Source organism: Salvelinus namaycush, chromosome 12 (genome assembly GCF_016432855.1).
Source record: "Salvelinus namaycush isolate Seneca chromosome 12, SaNama_1.0, whole genome shotgun sequence".
In the NCBI taxonomy this organism is placed as follows: domain Eukaryota; kingdom Metazoa; phylum Chordata; class Actinopteri; order Salmoniformes; family Salmonidae; genus Salvelinus; species Salvelinus namaycush.
The window spans coordinates 30,825,846-30,841,678 of record NC_052318.1 but is presented as its reverse complement, the minus strand read 5'-3'; the positions used below and the strand labels follow the sequence as shown (position 1 = coordinate 30,841,678).

The window sequence follows — 15,833 nt, the reverse complement described above, 5'->3', positions numbered from 1 at the left end:
CTGCCTCTCTCGCTCTCTCTCTTTTGCCTGCCTCTCTCGCTCTCTCTGCCTGCCTCTCTCGCTCTCTCTGCCTCCCCCAACAGGACTGGTAGCCTACTCTCATCAGAGAGGTCTTTGAAACATTGAATAAGGGTTTCAAATTTAGGGAAATGACACTCTCTAATTGTTTTATATTTTTGACATTTTGTCAGGAAATGCAGCTCCGTCTCAGGTTCTGCTGTTGTGCAGTGGTTGCACAGCCTTTCCTCTACAGGGAACCAGGTTTTCCTGTGTCTACCCTTCTCGATGGCAATGCTGTGCTCATTGAGCCTGTACTTTGTCAAGGTTTTTCTAAGGTTTTGATCAGTAACCATGGTCAAATATTTAGCCACAGTGTACTGTCGATTTAGGGCCAGATAGCACTGCATTTTGCTTTGTGTTTGTGCTTGTGTTTCCCAGTAAGCAATATAGTTTTGTTTTGACTGTGTTGTAATTTGGTTTATCCTGATTGATTGGATGTTCTGGTCCTGAGGCTTCAGTGTGTTAGTAGAACAGGTTTGTGAACTCAGCCCCAGGACCAGCTGGATGAGGGGACTCTTTTTTTTGCTCAGCTCTTGGCATTGCAGGGCTTGGTAGTGATATGAGAGGGGGTCAGTGTATTTTAGATGTTTCCAAAACTTAATTGCTCTTTTTTGAGTTTTTATTATTAGTGGATATTGGCCTAATTGTGCCCTGCATGCATTGTTTGTAGTTTTCCTCTGGACACGTAGGATAATCTTACAGAACTCTGCATGCAGGGTTTCAATGGGGTGTTTGTCCCATTTGAGGAAATCTTGTTTTGCAAGTGGACCCCACACCTCGCTGCCATAAAGTGTAGTTGGTTCAATGACATATTCAATTAGTTTTAGCCAAATTTTAATAGGTATTTCAATTTGAATTAGCTTTTTAATGGCGTAGAATGCCCTGCGTGCTTTCTCTCTCAGTTTATTCACTGCCTCATTAAGGTGTCCAGTTGAGCTTATTTTTAAACCTAAGTAATTGTAGTGTGTGCAGTACTCTATATATTTTGTACCAATTGAGAACTTTGGTCTAATTCCCTGAGATCTGGATCTTCTCTGGAAAATCATTATTTTAGTATTTTTGGGATTTACTGCCAGGGCTCTGCTGTAGGCCATGTGCTGTGGGTGACAGCAGGCATAGGTCATCTGCGAAGAGTAGGCATTTAGCCTCTGAATTGTGGAGACTAACACCAGGGGCTGAGGATTTTTCTAGAATAGTGGCCAATTCGTTGATGTAAATATTGAAGAGTGCAGTGCTCCGTTTACAACCCTGACGAAGGCCCCGCCCCTGGTTAAAGAATTCTGTTATTTTCTTGACAATTTTAATGCTGCACGTATTTCCAGTATACATTGATTTAATTATGTCATATGTTTTACCCCCTACACCACTTTCAATAACTTTGTAGAACAGTCCTGTATGCCAAATAGAATCAAATGCTTTTTGGAAGTCGATAAAGCAGGCGTATATTTTGGTATTATTTTGGTGGACATGTTTATCTATCAGGGTGTGTAGGGTTGTAAATATGATCAGTTGTGCGATGTTTTGGTATAAATCCAATGTGGCTTTTACTCAAGACATTGTGCTTGTTAAGGAAGTTTAGAACTCTTACATTTATAATACTACAGAAAACCTTCCCCAGGTTACTGTTCACACAAATGCCTCTGTAATTGTTAGGGTCAATTTGTCTCCGTTTTTAAAGATTGGGGTTATGAGTCCTTGATTCCAGATGTCACTGAAATAACCTACACTCAGGATCAAATTAAACAGTTTTAATATAGCCAATTTGAAATTTTGCACTAGTGATTTTGAGCATCTCATTTAGGATGCCATCAGGTCCGCATGCTTTTTAAATTTGAGAGCCTGAAGTTTCTTATAGAGCTCCTAGTCAGTAATTGGGGAGTCCAATGGATTTTTATTGTCCTTTATAGCTTTTTCTAATCCATTCAACTTCTCATGAATTTGGCGTTGTTCTGCGTTTGTGTCAATTTGAACGGTGTTGTAGAGTGTTTTAAAATGGGTTGTCCATATGTCACCATTTTGTATCGCAAATTCCTCTTGTTTAGATTTTTTCAGTTTTTTCCAATTTTGCCAAAAGTTTGTGTTTATGGACTCCTCAATTAGTGTCAGCTGCTTGCTGTTGTACTGTGCTCTCTCTCTCTTTCTCTCTCTTTCTCTCTCTTTCTCTCTCGCTTTCTCTCTCGCTTTCTCTCTCGCTTTCTCTCTCGCTTTCTCTCTCGCTTTCTCTCTCGCTTTCTCTCTCGCTTTCTCTCTCGCTTTCTCTCTCGCTTTCTCTCTCGCTTTCTCTCTCGCTTTCTCTCTCGCTTTCTCTCTCTCTCTCGCTCTCTCTCTCTCTCGCTCTCTCTCTCTCTCGCTCTCTCGCTCTCTCTCTCGCTCTCTCTCTCGCTCTCTCTCTCGCTCTCTCTCCCTCTCGCTCTCCCTCTCGCGCTCCCTCTCGCGCTCCCTCTCGCGCTCCCTCTCGCGCTCTCTCTCGCGCTCTCTCTCGCGCTCTCTCTCGCGCTCTCTCTCGCGCTCTCTCTCGCGCTCTCTCTCGCGCTCTCTCTCGCGCTCTCTCTCGCGCTCTCTCTCGCGCTCTCTCGCGCTCTCTCTCGCGCTCTCTCTCGCGCTCTCTCTCTCTCGCGCTCTCTCTCTCTCGCGCTCTCTCTCTCTCGCGCTCTCTCTCTCTCGCGCTCTCTCTCTCTCGCGCTCTCTCTCTCTCGCGCTCTCTCTCTCTCGCGCTCTCTCTCTCTCGCGCTCTCTCTCTCTCGCGCTCGCTCGCTCGCTCGCTCGCTCTCTCGCTCTCTCTCGCGCTCGCTCTCTCGCTCTCTCTCTCTCGCGCTCGCTCGCTCTCTCGCTCTCTCTCTCTCGCGCTCGCTCTCTCTCTCGCGCTCGCTCTCTCTCTCTCTCGCGCTCTCTCTCTCTCTCGCGCTCGCTCTCTCTCTCTCGCGCTCTCTCTCTCTCTCTCGCTCTCTCTCTCTCGCGCTCGCTCTCTCTCTCTCGCGCTCGCTCTCTCTCTCTCGCTCTCTCTCTCGCTCGCTCTCTCTCTCTCGCGCTCGCTCTCTCTCTCTCGCGCTCGCTCTCTCTCTCTCGCGCTCGCTCTCTCTCTCTCGCGCTCGCTCTCTCTCTCTCGCGCTCGCTCTCTCTCTCTCGCGCTCGCTCTCTCTCTCTCGCGCTCGCTCTCTCTCTCTCGCGCTCGCTCTCTCTCTCTCGCGCTCGCTCTCTCTCTCTCGCGCTCGCTCTCTCTCTCTCGCGCTCGCTCTCTCTCTCTCGCGCTCGCTCTCTCTCTCTCTCTCTCGCGCTCGCTCTCTCTCTCTCGCGCTCGCTCTCTCTCTCTCTCTCGCGCTCGCTCTCTCTCTCTCTCTCGCGCTCGCTCTCTCTCTCTCTCGCGCTCGCTCTCTCTCTCTCTCTCGCGCTCGCTCTCTCTCTCTCTCTCGCGCTCGCTCTCTCTCTCGCGCTCTCGCTCTCTCTCTCGCGCTCTCGCTCTCTCTCTCGCGCTCTCGCTCTCTCTCTCTCGCGCTCGCTCTCTCTCTCTCGCGCTCGCTCTCTCTCTCGCGCTCTCTCGCTCTCTCTCTCGCGCTCTCTCTCTTTCTCTCTCGCGCTCTCTCTCGCGCTCTCTCTCGCGCTCTCTCTCTCGCGCTCTCTCTCGCGCTCTCTCTCGCGCTCTCTCTCTCGCGCTCTCTCTCGCGCTCTCTCTCGCGCGCGCTCTCGCGCTCTCTCTCGCGCGCGCTCTCGCGCTCTCTCGCGCGCGCTCTCTCTCTCTCGCGCGCGCTCTCTCGCGCGCGCTCTCTCGCGCGCGCTCTCTCGCGCTCTCTCTCTCGCGCTCTCTCTCTCGCGCTCTCTCTCTCGCGCTCTCTCTCTCGCGCTCTCTCTCTCTCGCGCTCTCTCTCTCTCGCGCTCTCTCTCTCTCGCGCTCTCTCTCTCTCGCGCTCTCTCTCTCTCGCGCTCTCTCTCTCTCGCGCTCTCTCTCTCTCTCGCGCTCTCTCTCTCTCGCGCTCTCTCTGCCTGCCTCTCGCGCTCTCTCTGCCTGCCTCTCGCGCTCTCTCTGCCTGCCTCTCGCGCTCTCTCTGCCTGCCTCTCTCGCTCTCTCTGCCTGCCTCTCTCGCTCTCTCTGCCTGCCTCTCTCGCTCTCTCTGCCTGCCTCTCTCGCTCTCTCTGCCTGCCTCTCTCGCTCTCTCTCTCGCTCTCTCTCGCTCTCTCTCTCGCTCTCTCTCTCTGCCTCTCTCGCTCTCTCTCTCTCTCTCTCTCTGCCTGCCTCTCTCGCTCTCGCTCTCTCTCTCTCTCTCTCTGCCTGCCTCTCTCGCTCTCTCTCTCTCTCTCTCTCTCTCTGCCTGCCTCTCTCGCTCTCTCTCTCTCTCTCTCTCTCTGCCTGCCTCTCTCGCTCTCTGCCTGCCTCTCTCGCTCTCTGCCTGCCTCTCTCTCTCTCTGCCTGCCTCTCTCGCTCTCTGCCTGCCTCTCTCGCTCTCTCTCTCTGCCTGCCTCTCTCGCTCTCTCTCTCTGCCTGCCTCTCTCGCTCTCTCTCTCTGCCTGCCTCTCTCGCTCTCTCTCTCTGCCTGCCTCTCTCGCTCTCTCTCTCTGCCTGCCTCTCTCGCTCTCTCTCTCTCTCTCTCTCTCTCTCTCTGCCTGCCTCTCTCGCTCTCTCTGCCTGTCTCACTGATGACCTGTGTGTCTCCTGACAGCATCAGCAGACTCTGCTGAACCAGCTGAGGGAGGTCACAGGCACCACAGACGTACAGCTACTTCAGCAGGCCCTGCAGGTAACAAACACAGTGCGGTGCGGATACAGTGATGTTAGTGACTCACACATCTCCCCTGTCTAATTCACCTCTTTTAAAATCTCTCAATTTGCAATGTCTGATCGTGTTGATATTTAGTCCGACACAAGGTTGTTTAAAATAGTCAATCTTTCCCCTAGCTGATACTGATTTTCAGGGATGCATTTGTAAATGGTTTGACACGGTTTAAAATGTTACTGTTTAGTGTTTATGTTCTATAATCTCCAGTGGGAGTTCTGCACATTTATTTATATTCAACCAATTCATCAGCCCATAAGCTTTATTGATCTCCCAGAAGAGGTATGTTGACAGTCAACCCGTCTCTGACTGTCTAGCTGTGACCCTGCTGTCCCTGCAGGTCAGTCATGGAGACCTGGCGGAGGCGGTGGCCTTTCTGACGGAGAAGAATGCCAAGGTGCCCCAGCAGGATGAGGCCACCTACTACCAGACCACCCAGGTGGGCAACGACAGATACATCAGCGTGGGCAGCCAGGCAGACACCAGTGAGTACCTACCTCACCCAGCGCTGCCCGGGGCAGTCCCTAGCCAGGGAGATACTAGTGAGTACCGCTACCTACCTCATCTCATGTGTATGCATAAGAAAACATCTCCACTGATTCCATTTCTATCATATTTTTCCAGTTGTTCCCATTCATTTTGGTATTGAAGCTCTAAGTGAGCAGTTAACGTAGTATTAAGATCTGAGTGGGATGTCTGTTAGCAGGATGCCTCCTGGCTCTCATGCAATACAAGGGGTTATTTTGTTGAAATTACATGGTGTCATTTCAGGGGAATTTTCTGAGATGGGCACGATAATTCGTGCAGAGGCATATCCTTCTCTGTTCAGGACCACCAGAGAAGGTCATATATCCTGACACGCCCCTTTGACTTTAATGCGGGAGTGGCCTGATTTAATGAACTTACACGCTTCCTCGGATACATGTCAAATAAGGAAAACAACCTAGTTAACCCAGTCTAAGGGGTATAGAGTAGTCTGGGAGGAGGGGAAAACCATGGTGCTCCATTTACTACTCTGATGACTAACCTTCATCTTTTTATAGGCTTTTCTAACATTAAAGGCTACTGTACACTTAGGCTCTCCTCTTCCCTTTGTGTCTTTTTAAGCGGTGATGAAAAGGATATTGTCGGTTTGCCCTTTCCCCTGACACTTATGCGAGAGGGATTATTAAGTCAGTAAGGCCTGAATCTTAACTTGTAATGTGTGCACTTAACTCAATTTCAGCATAGAATTAGGACTTGTATGTATGTATGTACATTAACATTCAAAAGTTTGGGGTCACTTAGAAATGTCAAACATTTTTGACCATTAAAATAACATCACATTGATCAGAAATACAGTGTAGACATTGTTAATGTTGTAAATGACTTGTAGCTGGAAATGGCAGATTCTTTTTAATGGAATATCTACAGAGGCCCATTATCAGCAACCATCACTCCTGTGTTCCAATGGCACGTTGTTAGCTGATTCAAGTTTATAATTTTAAAAGCCTAATTGATCATAAGAAAACCCTTTTGCAATTATGTTAGCACAGCTGAAAACTGTTGTTCTGATTTAAAGAAGAAATAAAACTGGCCTTCTTTCGACTAGTTGAGTATCTGGAGCATCAGCATTTGTGGGTTCGATTACAGGCTCAAAATGGCCAGAAACAAAGACTTTCTTCTGAAACTCATCAGTCTATTCTTGTTCTGAGACATGAAGGCTATTCCATGTGAGAAATTGCCAAGCGACTGAAGATCTCGTACAACGCTGTGTACTACTCCCTTCACAGAACAGCACAAACTGTCTCTAACTAGAATAGAAAGAGTGGGAGGCCCGGGTGCACAACTGAGCAAGAGGACAAGTACATTAGAGTGTCTAGTTTGAGAAAGACACCTCACTGACAGCTTAATTAAATAGTATCCGCAAAACACCAGTCTCAACGTCAACAGTGAAGAGGTGACTCCGGGATGCTGGCCTTGGCAGAGTTCCTCTGTCCATTGTCTGCATTCTTTTGCCCATCTAATCTTTTCTTTTTATTGGCCAGTCTCAGATATTGCTTTTTCTTTGCAACTCTGCCTAGAAGGCCAGCATCCCGGAGTCGCCTTTCACTGTTGACGTTGAGACTGGTGTTTTGCGGGTACTATTTAATGAAGCTGCCAGTGCACCGGGGCCTCCCACCGTAACCAGCTACAATAGTCATTTACAACATTAACAACGTCTACACTGTATTTCTGATCAATTTGATGTTATTTTAATGGACAACAAATGTGCTTTTCTTTCAAAAACAACAACATTTCTAAGTGACCCCAAACTTTTGAACGGGTATGTATGAATGAATTAAAGGACTACGTGTGTGTTGTTTCAGACGTGATTGACCTGACTGGCGATGACAAGGATGACCTCCAGAGGGCCATCGCTCTCAGCCTGGAGGAGTCCAGCCGGGCCTTCAGGGAGACGGGCATCACTGATGAGGAGCAGGCCATCAGCAGGTAGACTGGGCTCAACACCACAATGTTATTGGCTGGGCTGAGGGGAGAGGAGGAGCATACTGGGAGCTGGAAGGTTTGAGTGGTGACATGTCAACATAATGCACTTTCGAATCAGGTTGAACAAGGCACTGTGCAGACTTGCTAATCTTTGTTTTAAATGTCTAAATGTCAACATTATGGTTTTTGGGGGTTTTGCACATAATAAATGTCCTTTGATTAAAGTGTGTGTATTTTTAAACGTGTTATGTTGTGCTCTTTGCAGAGTTCTGGAGGCCAGCATTGCAGAGAACAAGGCAAGCCTAAAGCGGACACACACGGAAGTGTGGAGTGACTCGCCCAATCCCCACGACAGGAAGAGGATGGAGAACTGCCCTGTGGGTCTAAAGAACGTGGGCAACACCTGCTGGTTCAGCGCCGTCATCCAGGTGGAGACTCAACACAAACACACCCCTCATACAACGCAAAGCATCCTATGTCAATGTAATTCATTAGATATATAGGCCCTGTATTTATAATGACAGTGTGCTACAGCTCTTGGAGACTCCAGCCCTGCCTGTCATAAGGTAGGGATTACGTTGTTGTTACTCTAAAGACTCCCTGGTAGAGGGTTAAGTGAGCTGGATGAGCACTGGATACATTGTCACATGGTCCCTGCCCCTGTGTGTATTGGGCCTCCTTAAGGAGACAGCACAGTCCCACGTTTCTGCTCCTTCTGATCCCAGAATTAGAGATTTACTAAAAGCAGATGATGAAATCAAGTGACAACTCCACTAATCTTTCTTCTTTTGTAATTATTTAATCCTTTTATCAAAAGGAATGGAAGTTTGGTTTGTAACTTCGAACTTAGTCACATCACTCTGCTAACATTCTTTTGTAATTCGTCATATCAATACAGCTAGCAGTAACAGGGTGATAACAGCCATAGTAAAACCGATGTTGACTACCTCACTATATAGGAACTTCCATGATCTCTTTTGATATTGCAAAAATGTTTAATGCTGGTTGAAAGCTAAATGAATGTCACTCGGTAAAACGGACTCGTTTCTCTTTCTGTCTCCTTGTTTCCAGTCTCTGTTCAACCTGCTGGAGTTCCAGAGGCTGGTGCTACACTACTCTCCTCCTGCCAGAGTCCAGGACCTGCCTCGCAACCAGAAGGTGAACCACCACCACCCATCCAAACAATACATATCAACACTCAGCTAGGAGGCTTAGGCCCAAATCCCCCTGACCAATACGTTCCAGAGATAGTGGCACTGGAACACAGGTTAAACCTTTTTATAGGCGACAGCCAGGGAAAGGTCCGATTAGCTCTCTCCCCTGAGTATTTGACTTGTGTCCTTTGAGGCCCATGGCTCCTCAGCTGGACAGCTGTCCTTCCTGTTAGCCTCTGAGCTGGGCCCTGAGGTCCTGGCCCTGAGGTCCTGGCCCTCTGATGAGAGACTCAACATTCTGGGTTGTAAATCAGTGCCCTCACCAAGCAACAGCTCTATTTGGTTGCAGTGTGATCTGCTCTTGCCTCGGGTTCCATTGGTTCACACTGCCCCCTGACTGCCCAGTTGATTCACTACCTCTACACCTAGCCACAAGGAGGGTGGATGAAGAGGATGTGATGAAGCACACTGTAGCCCTAGTGGTTCCCTCTCTGACACACCCGACAGTGACCATGACCCGTGACTCACACCAGCTCAGCTTAGCCTCTCCTCCCTGTCTTTCTGCAGCAGCTGCAGTCTCTTCCTCGTCCGTTGCTGCAACTGAAATCTTGCTGTCTGCACAGCACATTTCTCCCAACCGCTTCCCATGGAGCCCTCCTAAGGGTCAATGGTTAGCGCACATCCGCTAATCTGGGCTATGCCTCTGCTGCTGTTGCCATATAGCGCCAGTCATTTTGGGGTTTTAGTCTCTAGTCCCACTGTCTAATATCCAGAACCAACGGAGGAGGGACTCTTCTAGGGCTTAGGCTCTAATCTGTCGTCAATAGCCGTGACCCTTACGCTCGAAGTGAGAGCACTAATCCAAGAGTTTATTTTAATTGCTCTGTTTGTCAACGAGGCTCGTCTTCAAAGCAAGGCTTTTCCTTTGCCAGTGTCACATAAGTGTCCCTTTTTTTGTCACACATATGGGCTTGAGCAATGAGTCCTCTGTGCTCTCAACCTGCACCATAGTGTAATTAGAACTCGTTCATTCAGTGGTAGTAGTTGTGGTGCAGCCAGTCAGTGTCCTGCTGTATGTAGAGCAGTGGAGAACTCCCTTTGGTTGTCACATCTCGCTCCAGCTCACAGATTTACTGGGTCAGCTCAGCATCACTAGGCTCCAATAGAAAAGCACATTCCCTTGCATAAACTGGGGAAATACTCTCTCATATTTTGATGGGCACACCATCACCATCATAAAGCCCCGAATTTGAATTCGGTCTCCATGGTCTGAAAGATGGTTGACATTAAAACCCTGAAATATGACTGCGATTTGGGAACCCGTATTCCCTTCCTCTAGAAGGCAGGTTATCATGTTAACTAACGTCCCTGTGTGTGTTTGTGTCTGGGTGTGGTTCCCGGTTGTTGTTCCGTAGGAGCACAGAAACCTACCCTTCATGCAGGAGCTTAGGAACTTGTTCTCCCTCATGGTGGGTTCTAAGAGGAAGTACGTGGACCCGTCGTGTGCCGTGGAGATCCTCAAGGACGCCTTCAAGTCCAGCGAGTCTCAGCAGGTAAACATCCTAGCTATCACTCTGTAAAATCTGCTATGATAAACCAATCAACCTTTCCTTCAAATGTATTTGTAAAGCCCTTTTTACATCAACAGATGTCACAAAGGGCTTTACAGTAGTCTGGCCTAGACCCCAAAAAATGCAACCAACAGTAAAGTGGAAATAGAAATTCTAAATGAATTCTAAAGTTTGGGAAACCCTGCACTACAATACCATGGTGCTTGCCTACGGAGCAGCAAGGGGAACTGTCCCTCCCTACCTTCAGGCTATGCTCAAACCCTACATCCTAACCAGAGCACTCCGTTCTGCCACCTCTGGTCTCTTGGCTGTCCCACCCATACAGGAAGTCAGTCAAAGCTGTTCTCTGTCCTGGCACCCCAATGGTGGAACCAGCTTCCCCTGATTCTAGGACAGCAGAGTTCCTGCCCTTCTACTGAATATATGACACCCTACCTCTGAAGAGTTTCTTATCCCCCAAAACTTAGCAGTGACTTTTCCTACTAGCACTGACTTTGCTCATCATTTCTTTGAGGAGAAATTGGACTACATCTGTGTATGTGGTTGATCCACCTAGATATCTGAAGATGAATGCATCTAAGTTGTTCTGAATAACAGCATCTGCTAAATGTGAAGTGTAATTAGGGGTCCTTCAGTGTTTTATTTACCTACATCTGATGGATTTTAGTCCCTTCATCAGGTGTTTTGGTGCTTCTCATGACACCTTCTGAAGGGTTGATCAGTCCCAACCTGAGCCAGGTGGCTGGTCCACTGCTCCTCCCTCTTGTGCAACAGCCATGCCCCCCCCCCCCCCCCCCCCTTCCGCCTCTTGCGCTATTGCGCTGAACTCTGCTACAAATATACAATGCCTTGCAAAAGTATTCATCCCCCTTGGCGTTTTTCCTATTTTGTTGCATTACAACCTGTAATTTAAATAGATTTTTATTTGGATTTCATGTAATAGACATGCACAAAATAGTCCAAATTGGTGAAGTGAAATGAAAAAAATAACTTTTTTTTTAAACGGAAAAGTGGTGCGTGCATATGTATTCACCCCCTTTGCTATGAAGCCCCTACATAAGATCTGGTGCAACCAATTACCTTCAGAAGTCACATAATTAATTAGATGGCACACAGGTGGACTTTACTTTTTTTTTTTTACATGATATGTCACATGATCCTAGTGTGTGTATGTATGTGTGTGTGTGTGTGTGTGTGTGTGTGTGATATATATATATATATATATATATATATATCTGTTCTGAAAGGCCCCAGAGTCTGCAACACCACTAAGCAAGGGGCACCACCAAGCAAGTGGCACCATGAAGACCAAGGAACTCTCCAAACAGGTCAGGGACAAAGTTGTGAAGTACAGATCAATGTTTGGTTATAAAAAATATCAAACTTTGAACATCCCACGGAGTACCATTTAAATCCATTATTTAAAAAATGGAAAGAGTATGGCACCACCACAAACCTGCCAAGAGAGGGCCGCCCACCAAAACTCACGGACCAGGCAAGGAGGGCATTAATCAGAGAGGCAACAAAGATACCAAAGATAACCCTGAAGGAGCTGCAAAGCTCCACAGTGGAGATTGGAGTATCTGTCCACAGCACCACTTTAAGCTGTACGCTCCACAGAGCTGGGCTTTACGGAAGAGTGGCCAGAAAAAAGCCATTGCTTAAAGAAAAAAATAAGCAAACACGTTTGGTGTTCGCCAGAAGGCATGTGGGAGACTCCCCAAACATATGGAAGAAGGTACTCTGGTCAAAGCCGTCCTCAATCCAATTGAGAATCTGTGCTATGACTTAAAGATTTCTGTACACCAGCGGAACCCATCCAACTTGAAGGAGCTGGAGCAGTTTTGCCTTGAAGAATGTGCAAAAATCCCAGTGGCTAGATGTGCCAAGCTTATAGAGACATACCCTAAGAGACTTGCAGCTGTAATTGCTGCAAAAGGTGGCTCCACAAATTATTGACTTTTGGGGGGTGAATAGTTATGCATGCTCAAGTTCTGTTTTTTTGTCTTATTTCTTGTTTGTTTCACCTCAAAAAATATTTTGCATCTTCAAAGTGGTAGGCATATTGTGTAAATCAAATGATACCAACCCCCCAAAAATCTATTTTCATTCCAGGTTGTAAGGCAACAAAATAGGAAAAATGCCAAGGGGGGTGAATAGTTTTGCAAGCCACTGTAGATGTCGGATGGGGATCAGTTCCTGTATGCTAATATGCTGTAATGTTAATATGACGAATAGTAGATAAAAAAAATAAAAAAAACATGAGCTGGCGCACACCCAGAATAATAGTTTGTGTGGAGGTGCTGACTAACGGCGAAATAAACTATTAACTATCAAAATAAAGAATGTCGCACACACCATGTATAATCTTCAAGAAATGTAATGGGTATTTACCAACGTTTCGGCATCACTGCCTTCCTCGGGGTAATGTCATGAATACTTGAACCAGGTTATGTAGACAAACAGTGCAATTAGTGTAACCAATGACAGTAGTGAGGGGTGTGTCATAATGAGTAAGTTAATTAAAATTAATGTGAAACTTAAGAACATTGTATATGGCATATTAAATATATTACTCTATTGTTATCATATAGAAACATAATGGAATATTGTGCATCATATTAGCATCAACATACATTATTATTTCAAATAATTTCATATTTCATTTTTGTTACATGTAATCTTTTGGTTCAAGCTTAATATATAATGAACATTATCAACAGGGAGAACATATTAGGTGTACGCTAATAAGCTGTAAAACATTCGGTGTCCGCCCCCCAAAAACCCTATAATGCTGAGCTTATATTTCTGTTAAGGTCCTGCGAGTTTGGCCGTCTGACCACTGTACTCATCAGTCATGTCCGTAGTCTACTCTACTCTGGTCACTTTGTGTGTCTGAGGTTAGAGAAGCGTTGACCCCAATTAGAGGGCACAACTGACGTCTGTAAGGCACCCTCTGGTCCTGATGGTTGCTTTTGAAGCATAACAATTACATTTGACTTGACTCTGGTGTATACAAATCTACCTCAACAATTACCAAGTCCCTCAGTATAAGCCCACTTAACCAAGGTTTAAAACATAGAAAGGAGGTTATGTTCTGTACATCTGAGATCTAGGCTTTCTGTTCTACAGTGAAGGCAATGTTCTAATTGCTCTGTCTCTGTGTGTTGCCTGTAAGTATTGTTGTAATTGGTCTGTTTCGCTGTGTGTTGCCTGAACAGCAGGATGTGAGTGAGTTCACACACAAGCTGCTGGACTGGCTGGAGGATGCCTTCCAGATGAAGGCAGAGGAGGACCGGTACGACAACACACCTTGCTAACGTCAACACACACACACACACACACACACACACACACACACACACACACACACACACACACACACACACACACACATACTGTGTAATTCATCCCCTTAGGAGACTGGACACATCATGCCTTCTGTGTTTTCATACAGAATATGCATCGTAGTGAATTTAGTAAGCATTTTATGAAAGTCCATGTAAAAAAGAAGCTAGGAGCATTATTCACATGGCTTAGAGGACAAAGCGTACTCTTCCACCCATTGTGTATGTCGCACACTGTGACTCACCCCAATGAGTGTGTGTGTTTTGGCTCTGATCTCTCTCCGTTCCCAGAGAGGGTGAGAAGCCAAAAAACCCGATGGTGGAGCTGTTCTATGGCCGGTTCCTGGCTGTTGGTGTTCTCGAAGGTAAGAGAGGGAAGCAAGCATGTTAGAACGTCCCTGGGTAGGAGGAGAGGTAACGTGAGAGTTAAGGCTCAGCCGTCAGTTTCCTGCTTCGAAGCAGCAGCAAGGAGAGCGAGAGTCCTTGCCCCCGATAATGAAAGGTGACCTTGTTTTAATGAGATGTGGCGCATGTAAAAGCACAGGGCTGCAGAGCATTGATCCTTGAGGACCTTGACGTCTGATTGGAATTTTGCTTATTATGCATGACAATACTGGTCCAGGCCCGCCAGACACAAAGCTGGGCCAGCAAGGCAGCTTTTGCTCCTCTCATCCTTAAATGACCTTAATGACACATTTGCATGACCGCTATCTTCCCCTCTCTGGGTTCTGTTTTTTGTTGTTGTCAGTCAGTACTCAGCTGCTGTAGTCAGTGCAGTGGGTTGGCTAAAGGCATCCGCATGCTTCCCATCCGGAACAGTTTGTGCGTATATTATGATGACATTTTGAGACGTTTTTGTTCATTTCGGCTGTTCTTGCACACAACATTTTTTTCTCGAGGCTAGCTGAAGTTCGGAAGCTGAAGTCTAAGCCCCTTCATTGGTGATTGGTCAGCAGTAGGACATCTTCAATGTAGTATTCGTCATTCAGCTATGAGACGACAAATTTTTTTGCTTATTTTTTTACTTGAGAAATGCTCTTAGATGTAAAACTAAGATATCCTCGGCCAAAACGTAAAAATGTAATTCTTGAGTTATCTTAGATTAATTCTGACTATTTTGAGAAGGTGTATACTGGCTAAGATGTCTCAAGATGGCCGAATAGTACTATTGCCGCAGGTATGGTCAAAGGTATGCGAGCACACTCGTTCGGTTCGCCTAGCCGAGTTTGGCTAGGCGCCAGCCAAACTGAAGCATGCAGCAGTCTTAAGGCTCTGCAGGGGAGCAAGCTGTGCTGTATTTACAGTCAGTTAGTGGATGTGATCTTCCCCTGGGTTCAAGTATTTGTTTTCTGAGTTTAATTGAGCTTGCTTGGTGCAATGGAACCAATGGTGAAGTCCCAGAAAGTATAAACCCTGCCCATCTGGCATACCGAATAGGCTCAATCAAACAAATCCTATTTGAACTCAGGCCTGGCTATGATGACTGATGCTGAACTCAATCTGGCTGTAAATTAGTGTGAAATGGGTCTTCTCTCACACACACTTGACCCACTTCCTCGCCATATGTTACACACAGGCTAGGTCCGCACCTCTGAGGAATTATACTGCATAATAGGGCACAACTGCCTCTACCAAATCCCAGTGCTTCTTCAATTAGTTGTTGTTGGTAATGCGGCCCCAACTGTGGTTATGTGTGGGTGTGTGAGGAATGCTTGTGTTGGTGCATAAATGTTGTTTACGTTTCTGTGCTGCTGCTCCCTTTCCCCACAGGAAAGAAGTTTGAGAACACCGAGATGTTTGGGCAGTACCCCCTGCAGGTGAACGGCTTTAAGGACCTGCATGAGTGTCTGGAGGCGGCCATGATTGAGGGGGAGATCGAGTCCCTGCACTCATCAGCAGAGAACTCTGCCAAGTCTGGACAAGAGGTCAGTGCTGCTGCTCATTAAAAACCAACTAACACTGGAGTTTGGAGTTTTAACTGTAATTCATGTGTAATAGGGATAATGAAACTCCAAAACATGTTCCAAACCTATAGTTAGACACACACAAAATGTACAGGCAACAAAATTATACTGGAAGTACCATTACATTTCTGTTCGACAACCAAATGTTACCAGTAACCCACTAAAACAGCCCATCTAGGCCTATTTAAAAATAGACGGTGCTTGAATAATTCAGGAGATGTGGGGGACTGACTGACTACCTGCCCCAACGCATAGTGCCAACTGTAAAGTTTGGTGGACATGGAATAATGGTCTTTGGCTGGTTTTCATGTTTCGGGCTAGGCCCCTTCGTTCCAGTGAAGGGAAATCTTAACTCTACAGCTTACAATGACATTCTAGATGATTATGTGCTTCCAACTTTGTGACAATAGTTTGGGGAAGGCCCTTTCCTGTGTCAGTATGACACTGCCCCCGTGCACAAAGTGAGGTCCATACAAAAATGGTTTGTCGAGATCGGTGTGGA

The 15,833-nt window shown here is 46.6% G+C and overlaps 1 protein-coding gene across 6 annotated transcripts in view; it reads left to right on the top strand.

Moving 5' to 3' along the window:
* usp25 (ubiquitin specific peptidase 25) overlaps positions 1-15,833 on the top strand; it is an 87,006-nt gene that overhangs the window by 27,048 nt on the left and 44,125 nt on the right. For 2 of the 6 annotated variants that reach the window (XM_039005490.1, XM_039005487.1), the window contains exons 2-10: positions 4,713-4,790; positions 5,167-5,311; positions 7,175-7,298; positions 7,561-7,723; positions 8,367-8,453; positions 9,865-10,002; positions 13,242-13,318; positions 13,659-13,732; positions 15,138-15,292. In XM_039005490.1, the coding sequence (XP_038861418.1) occupies positions 4,713-4,790; positions 5,167-5,311; positions 7,175-7,298; positions 7,561-7,723; positions 8,367-8,453; positions 9,865-10,002; positions 13,242-13,318; positions 13,659-13,732; positions 15,138-15,292 (1,041 nt within the window). Of the gene's footprint in view, positions 1-4,712; positions 4,791-5,166; positions 5,369-7,174; positions 7,299-7,560; positions 7,724-8,366; positions 8,454-9,864; positions 10,003-13,241; positions 13,319-13,658; positions 13,733-15,137; positions 15,293-15,833 lie in introns of those variants that run through there. The other 4 variants (XM_039005485.1, XM_039005488.1, XM_039005486.1 and 1 more) reach the window with 3 other exon arrangements.